A 9,676-nucleotide genomic window follows, 5' to 3' on the forward strand; every position below is an offset into this window, starting at 1 on the left:
GCTACGAACTAGAGGAGCTAGGGCGACTTATACACCTGCGAATACTTTTTGCATCCCACTGTACGATGGCTAAACTCAATAAATGCCGTCATTTACCGTAAGAAGTCGGTCAAGCCGTGCCTCGGACCGATAGAAAGGACAGTATCCAGTTCTCGGCCTAGTCGCGACACATCCCCCAGCATTTAACCCCTGCTATCTGCGGTAAGTGAAGCAGTTGGCAAGGTCGTGGTCAGATCGGAAGATACATCAGCCACCAAGGTATCCACACCTGCGGATTGATACTGTAGATTCTGATTTTCTTCAAAGCCAAGTTAATTTAACAGAAGTTCCAACTTGCAATAGCATAGTTATCTTTTTATTTGCCATATCAACTGCCAATAGGTCATCTATGCTAACGTATTTGACCACCACCCCGCCCACCTCCAACACCGCCACACCGTGATAGCATCACTTTTGGTTCCACAAGTCAACCTCAGTTTATGTTATACGAAGCTCCATATAATAGAGATGATAATCTCTACCCTATTTACTTTAATTGGGTTAGTTCCAGACCGACAATCATCCGAGGGGTTTACAGTACAGGGGCCCAAACTTTATATCGTAAACTCTGATAGAATAGTTGCCGATTTTCCGCGCAGCCCTTGAAGCTTACCTATTAGAAGCAAATCATCCGAAGAGAAACGAATGCCTAGCTTAGAACTAGGAGGGTAATTCCCAGCAAGGTTATAATGGCATATAGAATACAAGGGATCCCGGATATGTAGCTTGCATCCAAGGGAAAGTGACAGGGTATACCGTACATCTGCATTTAATTATCAAAAGCAGTTAGTTTAACCCAAATATTTCCAAATTAAGTAGGTGCTGGATTATAAGCCTTAACACAAGCATTATTTACTTGACCTTGGTACTTAAACCAATAATCAAATCTAGCATTGACAGAAGCTGCTATTGATATACCGAGTACAAGTAATAAGTAAACTCTTCAGATTACCTATGGTAGACTATCCCCGGTAGGTTTAAGGCCTCTACCAGGCTTTCTATCCATACGCGTATGGATTAATTAATCCATATGGAATAATCCATATGCGTTAATCTATATTCCATACGGGGATGTCGTATTCCATAAGTATAGCAATACGACGGAAAAAATTTGATCCCTGTAGTAATCTCGTTCAGGGGCGATTTTCTAACTCTCTACTCTTTCTTTAATTCTAACATCACTGTGTAGGGACGCTGCGAATGTCCTCGCTGATGACGTCCACTTCTACTGACCCTGCGGGGATTCCAGTGTCTATAAGCGAATTGTGCTTTTCCTTAATGTTTAGCATGAACCCTCGATTCTTAAGCGGCGATGTCTAAGGGCGTATGGCTCGAAAGCGTAAAACGACCGCAAATACTTGGGTTCATGCCCGTGAGCCCCTTAATTCGGAGCCATCTCGTTGCGGTTGCAAAAATGAGAAGATTTACTACTGTATGCATTGTGTAAGTCTGACTTACTCTACGACTGTTTTAATGACCTTTCGGAATCATCTGCTTAAGATACACGGCATTGAGCTGGAAGCCCATGAATATCCGATTAAAAAACGGCGTGACCGTCTTATTTAGGATGCTTTCGCCAAGGCCGGCGAGGTGTATGCTGCAAAGCAACTGGCAAAACGAGAAGAAACTCTGAGATATGCCATTAATTACAAAGCAGTGTTGGAGGCACTTATTCAGCTCGTGACTGTCTGTAATCTCTCTTATAACTGCAGTTCTTGGCCAGAGCTTTATGCGCTCATTTCTGCAGTTAATCCTGCGGCAGATGACCTCATCAATCTTTCTCACGGCTCCATACAGAAGCTTGTCTCTAATTCCTTTCGTGTATATAAAGACATGCTGCGAAGAAAATTGCAGTCTATACCATGGAAACTTCATCTCTCTGCTGATGTGTGGTCTGCTTTAAATCGCAAAGCTTTCCTTGGGATATGTGTTAAATTTGTAGATCTGGATGCAAAGGAAGCGCTGTAGGCACTATTAGCTTTGTCGGAGTTGCCAGGTCTTGACGGGCCGGGTAGTCACGGTGGTGCCGAACAATGGAAGCTTCTTTAGCACGTGCTTGAGGATTATAATATCTGGAATAAGGTGGGATTCTATACTGGTGATAACTATGGATTAAACGACAAATTATGCCGCTTACTTGCCAATTATCTCCAGGAGAAGGGCGTCGACTGGGAAGCCAAGACCCGTAGAATCCGGTGCCATGGCCATATAGTGAACCTGGCAGTTTAGGCTTTCCTTTTCATAGACTTAAAAGAGGCTGCTCGAGCGGCTTTGGAGCATATCGAAGACACCGATGAATTGGCTTTTGGCACTGATTTTTCTGAAAGGATTAAACCACAAAGGGCGTAAGGATGGCGGCGGCATGGGCCTCTTGGAAAGGTGCACAACATATCGATTCATATGCGCGAAAACGACTATTGATGGAATGAATTCAAGAAGCGCGCTGGAAGATCGCTGGGGCTCGATAATGATATACGGTGGAACTCATGGTTTCTCCTGCTGGACACCACTCTTAATCTTCAGAGCTATGTTGAGTGGTACCAGAAGAAGTATTACCAGGATTTGCGAGATGACTACCTCACGCCTGATGAGTGGAGTGCTCTAGGGGAGATGCGCGCATTCCTTCAACCGTTCTGGAAGATCACTCAGCTTACAGAGGGTCGTTACGCCACTCTAGACCGTTCACTTTTTACAATGGATGTTCTTCACAAACATTATACACAATTGAAAGAGGCGAATGCATGAAGAGTTGGATCAAAAGCGGGATAACACAAGGTTATCCGGTAGATTTACCATGCAGTACCCACCTGCCATACGTACCCACCTACCATACACCAAAAAAGATTTTCCCTATACAAAATGCCCAATTTCACTTATAGAGTATGTTATTAAAATGAAAGATATTTTAATAAGAAAATATCTATTACATTAAGGATTGCATAGAATTTAATATTTCCACTTTGCTTCCACAGCGACGCTTGCGATGTGGTCGCACGGAACTAATATAAAATGTCTCAAAATGCCTCCCTTATCAACCAGCCTCCTCGAAGCTTCATCCAAACTTTTCTCTTCCCCATCTTTCCTTGGTCACCTCAAACATGCCTCAATCATCTTATACGGAGGACGATGTTATCCAGGCCATACTAGATGTCACAGAAAATGGCCTCTCCCAGAACCAGGCCGCCCAGAAGAACGGCGTGCCTCCGACCACTCTCTCTGACCGATTAAGAGGCCTACCGTCAAAATCCGAGGTCACCCAGCCTGCTCAGCTGCTATCCAAGTTGGAGGAGTCCATATTGGTTACCTGGATACTTCGACAAGAGGCCTTAGGCTATGCTCCTTCTCACAGTCAAGTTCGCGCCACCGTTGCTGCCCTCTTAAGACAGCAAGGACGGGAAAGGCCTATCAGTATACACTGGCTAGCTAGGTTCATTAAACGCCATGAAGATATCAAGACAAAGGTAGGGAAACGCCAGGAAGCTGCAAGGTTCAATTCCTTTACCCCAATGGCCGTCAATTAGTACTTTAATATCCGGGAAAGCGAATATAGCTAGATCAAACCGGAGAACACGGTTAATATTAACGAGGGCGGTATCATGGCTGGATTTGGTAAGTATTGATCATTTTTGCTACCAAACTCACTAATCCACTGAAAAATATAGGCTTAGATTCCTTGGTCATTGGCAGTAGCAATCCTAGGAGGAAGGCCTTCCTCAAGGGCTCTCAGTCCCGCACTTGGACTACCTTTATCGAAGCCGTCACCGCAGATGGTCGTCTTCTGAAGCCGGGGATTATCTTCAAAGGTAAAGAGCTTCAGCAACAGTGGTTTATCTACGAGCTCCGGGGGATCGCCGACTGGTATTATATCACGTCCGACAATGGCTAGACGGACAACCATATCGCAGTCGAGTAGCTCAAGGAGGTCTATCTGCCTCAAACGCAACCGGCGGATAAGTCTGATGCAAGGCTCATCATATTAGATGGCCATGGAAGCCATGTATCTGTAAGTATCTACCTGTTCTAGATTAGAAATGCCACTAACGGCGCTGACTGAAAATCTAGGATGAGTGGATGGCTACGTGCTTTTTGAACAACGTATATTGCTGTTACCTGCCTGCACACTGCTCTCATGGGCTGCAGCCGCTGGATAATGGCGTCTTCAATGTATCCAAGGCTGCCTACCGAAAAGAACTGCAGAAACTTGCCAGCCTGACCGATTCTGCGCCGGTAGACAAGGTCAACTTTATCAAGGCCTATGCCAAGGCCAGGGAAGTGGGTATGACGAAGAAAAATATACTCTCAGGCTGGAGAGTGACTGGAAACTGGCCGATTTCACGGCGGAAAGCGCTCATACATCCTGAGATTCAGCCGGACAAGAAGGAAGCGACGCCCGGGTCGGACGGCCACCGAGACAGGCAAGTCGACTCTGATAATACGCCAAAGACCAGCCGCCACATCCGAGATATGGGGAAGAACAAGAGCCCGTCAACAAGAAGGCGCTATTCTGTGATATCGAAAGGGTTTGAAGCTCAAGAGTCAAAGATCGCCTCTCTGAGCACCAGAATAGCCAGTCTGGAGGAGGAAGTTGGCCGGTTGAGCAGAGGCAAGAAGAGGAAGGCGATACCGAATCCCAATAAAAGATTCATGACATTGGCAGAAGCTCTGGTAACTGGTGAGACTATTTCCAAGGCAAACAAAGCAATTGAAGAGGCTGATGCTGTTGAGGATGTGATCGAGGTGGGAAGGATGGAAGAAGTTGAGAGTTCAAATTCGGAGGAGGAAGAATTAGGTGTGGTACGCACACGCGCAGGGCGTGAAGTCAAAATACCGCGAAAATATTAAAATCTACTTTATTCTAAAACTAAATTCGAAAATCATTTCACGGGTTTTATTTTTGGTGAATTTTTAACATATGGTTGAAAAATAGCATTTTGTATGGGGGAATTTTTTTTTTGCTGTACGGTAGGTGGGTACGTACGGCAGGTGGGTACTGCATGGTACTTGAAGCGGAAGGTATTGAGGACAACGTAGAGGGGTTAGATGATTCGGCTGGCTGGCAGAGCTCCAACCCAGATTCGGTTTAGTTGATAATGTAAATGACGTCATTTCTTAGTTTCCATATGTATGGATTAAGTTCCATATGGGTTGCATTCCATATTCCATATTCCATAAGGCGCCGTATGGAGTATGGAGTATGGATAGAAAGCCTGCCAGTCCCTCCTGGAACGGTTCCTTCAACAACGTGAGCCACCGGAATGGGATGTCCAGTCTGTAGATGAAGATGAAGCTGAGGACACGGAGGAAACAGTGGAAGAAGACAGCTCTTCTTCAGAAGAGTATGATGACGATGACTTGGGAGATGTTGGCCTGAATGATTTGGGGTTCAAGGTTCCGATCAACTACACCAACTACACTTTTCGACCCAGAGTAGTGTAATTGTAAATTATGTAAGCAACTGTCCGGTGTAGTGGGTGTAGTGTGCTACACCAGCGCCTTTGGTGGATGTAGTTGACGGTTGGTTTGTCGTACACTTTGCTCACGTGACTTGCGCTCTTGATCATGGATGGTACTTGCCCAGCCTACTACCCCTCACTCTCTCCCTCGTCGCCCTGAGCCCTCAGCCATGCCGTTGCTTGTTCTGCTAACTCGCCATCACTCATCCCAAGACCCTCATAAATCTGCTCTTCCTCGCGCCACGAGATCAACATCGGATCCAGTTCCTTGACGATCCCAGCCCTATACCATGACCGCGATACCTAACAGATGGAGATAATTTGGGCATCTAGAAGGCTTCGCGACGGCACCGCCATTCTTCCGGCAGCTGAAAAGAGCCTCTCGCACTCTGCAGACATTGGCTGAATGGTCAAAAAGTCCAACGCCATCCGCGAAAGTCGAGGGTATTTCAACCTCCTTTCATGCCAGTACGTAATAGGATCGCGAACTCTCCTATCACTCGCTTCGCGGCTACCTTGCCATGTCTCGTATTCATCACCTTTGACTGCTTCATCGTCTGAAGAGTCGTATCTTGCCGGCATATGACGACTGTTGGCCTCGAATGGGCTGAAGAACTTGCGTCTTTTTGCTGGACGTTGGTCGTCTGACTCGTCTGCTTGAGAGAGGATATCGGAATTCGCGTACTCGGTCCTCCAAACTCGGTAAACCATCTCCTTAGCCTTGTCGACCCATTCTGGATGGGTGTCCCAAGTGTGCTCGAAATACGCCCACTTGTATGCAGGATGGAGAGCAAGAGCGGCATAGTAGATGGGTGTTTCATCTAGAGCTGAATAATACTTTTCAAGCTTGTCCCAGGCGAGATTAATCCCGATCCTGAACTGTTCGGCGTCGGGAAAGCCTGCTGCAAGCAATTTGTATTGCTCTAGTTTCGAGAGGAGCTCTTCGAAACCTAGAATCACATCCCATATGTTACCATATGAGCCCAGAAACCCTCGCCTTCTCTTTCTGACTTGTCCGTCACCCTCCAGAGTCCTCACTACATTCTCATAATGCGTCAATATCTCCTCCAGGCACCGGAGGGCTTCCCAGTCGCTGTCCGTTAGCTTGTTCTCCTCCTCGCAGATACGTGGCAGTTTTGCGGACTTCCTGACCTGACCCGTCCTCTTCGACCTATTCTCATCTTCCCACTCCTGTTTGTACTTTACCACCAGCAAGATAAGATATGGCCGAATTTTGAGTGCCCTACGGATCATGTACAGTTGGGAAAGCCAGCGGGTATTATTGTCTCGCACCACAGTAAGTGGCTTCCTCGATCGTTCCCTTAACGAACTGGCTTTGCTGATTGCATCTTGTTGAAGATCTCGCAGCAAGTACATCAATCTGTTGGACCGAAAGATGTCATAGACAAGGTTATGAAGCTTCCCAACGGGGCCCTTGCTCCTCCATGATTCCCAGTCTGCTTCCGGCAGGGCCGACGCGCCGGAGAGTTGCTCTTCGAAAGCGCTTGCGTTCTTGCCAAAGAGCAACGCCTTTGCTGACAAGTTGACCGTGTGACCGAAACAGCGGCCTCGGCGAGACGCACCAGTGAAGCCTAGTTCACGACCAATGGCCCCCATCGCTGTATCATTATTCTCTGCGTTGTCAAGCGTGAAATATCCTATTTTCTCGGTAATCTGGTAGGCTGTCAAGATATCAAGGACTTGAGCTGCAATATTCGATCCACTGTGGCGTACGGAAACCTCGGGCACACCCAGCACAAACTTACGGGGCTTATTGTGCTCATCCCTGAAGAAGCAAGCGATTCCGTACAAGGTATGCCGGTTTCCCGACGTCCAGCCATCGAAAGAGATGTGAATCAGGCCGGGAGATTGTCGAAGGACGTCGATAACGGTGTGGCGGTGTCGTTGATACTCAGTGATAATCCTGGTCCTGAGGGTATCTGCAGATAAGTGGCCACCACGTATTGACACTGATGGACTAAGATAATCGAATATGGCTCGGAGATCCTCGTCTTCGACCGTGAGAAAGGAAAGATTACTCTTAACGATCCATTGCATCACCATCCGTTGAAAATGGTCCCTGTCAAAGTTCTTGACGAAGGAGTTCGCCATGGCCTGCTCCCGCGGCTTTTCCGGATCGAGCGTCAAGGTATCAGCTATTGAGCGGTGCTGCTTCTCGGCGCTTTCCGCTTTCAACTGCGTCGAAGACTTCGTCTTGCCCTCTGGCGCCCGAATATGATGTTCTTTGAACAGATGTTTGCTGGCATTTTGAAGACCAGTATGTGTGAAGTTCTTCGGCTGGGGGACTCGTTGGTGAATGCAGAGTTTGCATACCCATCTTCGCTCATGAGCCCGCTGGATATCATACCCGTAGTCCCAAGTCCACGAGGAGGTGTCCTTTGCGCGCTCGGAGAAGAGCCAGCCGCGGAAATGACGAAACAGACGTTCTTCCTGTAGCTGTTGGGCATCAGCTAGTAACGTTGATGGTGAAAGAATTGGTGGAGAGGTCTCAACGACTTTGTCTTCTAAAGGATCGGTCATTACGGGAGGTGTGAATGTGTCAAACAGATCGATGAAAATTTGGACCTGTACGGGAAATTACCCCAGGATATCCTCTATAACTACTGGGGGCCCGAAAATAAGTTAGGAAATACTAAAGTCTGTGTGGCTCTGCCCTCACAAAAGACAGTACCTCCTAACAGGGTGGATCCAGATATCCAAAACTGGATACCCTGTCCCACTAAAAATCCACCGCTGCAAAAATCCACTACACCTATGTATGTATGTATGTATATTTTTCGTCCGGGGGCCGTGAGGCCCGTAAAGTCCCCTATTGGGGCACAGGACGTGCTGAGCTAGAGTCTCTAATGCTAAAATTTACGTAAAGCTTTCGCAAATTAAGAAACGGACCACTATCCAGCATATCATCGGCTCAAAAGCGCGTCCTGTCGAACCTGTTACCCGTCAGCGGGATGACCAGGTGCGACTATCATAGCGGTAGCCGCTATATCGGTCAGTTTTTAGTGAGACTGGGGAGAGGGCGGCGGCATGGTCGCACGAGGCGGCCAAGACCATGAGAATAAAGAAAAGAAACAAAGAACCAGAAGGGAAAGGAAGATAGAAGGAGAGGAGGAGACGCAAATGCATCTCCGATCTGCCTCGTCTAGTAACGAGTGCATATCCTTTCGAAGAAGGCGCTTGACTTGGTCAACTTGATATACTTGTCGAAATTCCTTCCTATTGCGAGGTTGGCCGCCGCAGTCGGCGAAGGGGCGAGCCTTATTCGAAACCGCCGCGGTACTTTCCTGCAGTAGAAGACATGGTCAGGTGCTTTGCGTCGTCCGCACGAGCAAGTCACCCGCACGTCGTCGTGTTTGAATCGTTCGTGGTATGCAGCGAAATCCCCATGGAGGGATCTTGCTGCGAGTAGATGGTGCAGGGCAGCCCGTGGGAGCGAGAGCTCCGGTGGGCAGCGTATAGTCGCCTTGAGATTCAATCTCTTATATTGCTCCGGCACGGAGGTTGTCCACCATGTTTCGAAAGCTTCTTTTGGTTTCTGCCTCGCCACCTTTCGCAGGTATGCTAGCGTCGGCTGAGCGCCTTCCGGTTCTGGCAGCGAGGACGCTGCCTTTGCTAGTTTATCGGCTTGCTCGTTGCCGGGAATGTCCGTGTGGCCAGGTATCCAGCGCACTTGTGTAGCTCCGTGCGATGCAGCTAACGCCTGGAACTCGACGAAGACTGCTTGTGAAGAATCAGACGGTGTGCCCCGTAGGCATGTGGCGGCTGCCAGGTTGTCTAGACAGACCACAATGTCCCGTGCCGCCGATTCTGGGAGGTTCAGAGCGGCTTTGAGGCCCTCCAGTGCTCCTGTAGCTTCAGCGTCAAAGACCTCGGCAGGTCCAAGACGGCCCGAGCCGTCGCAGATGGAGAGGTCCTTCTGGTGAATGGCGAAGCCATAGCTGGCTGCTCCCTCCGAGGACAGTGCAGCGCTGACCTCAATTCAAGTATCAAGTCAAGTATTTCAAGTAAGTCAAGTAAGTCGACGAACCAGTTTATTTCAAGTAAGTAAGTTTATAATGCTTCAAACTTGATTTACTTGAAATACTAGATTTTATGGATTTTCCTATGCGACAGCCCTGTGAGTTTCGAGGCTGTTCGGAGTCCCAGGCATAGGGTAATCAATT

The 9,676-nt window shown here is 47.9% G+C and overlaps 1 protein-coding gene across 2 annotated transcripts; it reads left to right on the forward strand.

Moving 5' to 3' along the window:
- Nucleotides 1-3,137: 3,137 nt before the first annotated feature.
- Nucleotides 3,138-8,289, forward strand: FOIG_16558 (uncharacterized protein; the record flags this gene model as incomplete). Of its 2 annotated transcripts, XM_031218020.1 has the most annotated exons (8): nucleotides 3,138-3,500; nucleotides 3,594-3,648; nucleotides 3,702-3,842; nucleotides 4,020-4,042; nucleotides 4,102-4,833; nucleotides 5,242-5,486; nucleotides 5,706-6,789; nucleotides 6,852-8,268. In XM_031218020.1, the coding sequence occupies 6 exons, from the start codon at nucleotides 3,138-3,140 to the stop codon at nucleotides 5,473-5,475; spliced, it is 1,548 nt and encodes a 515-aa protein (XP_031052268.1). In that variant the 3' UTR covers nucleotides 5,476-5,486; nucleotides 5,706-6,789; nucleotides 6,852-8,268. The 2 variants fall into 2 exon arrangements, with proteins under 2 accessions (XP_031052268.1, XP_031052267.1); XM_031218019.1 differs by having other exon boundaries at nucleotides 5,242-6,789; nucleotides 6,852-8,289.
- Between the last annotated feature and the right edge of the window lie 1,387 nt (nucleotides 8,290-9,676).

This window comes from Fusarium odoratissimum (genome assembly GCF_000260195.1).
Source record: "Fusarium odoratissimum NRRL 54006 unplaced genomic scaffold supercont1.92, whole genome shotgun sequence".
NCBI classification, from domain to species: domain Eukaryota; kingdom Fungi; phylum Ascomycota; class Sordariomycetes; order Hypocreales; family Nectriaceae; genus Fusarium; species Fusarium odoratissimum.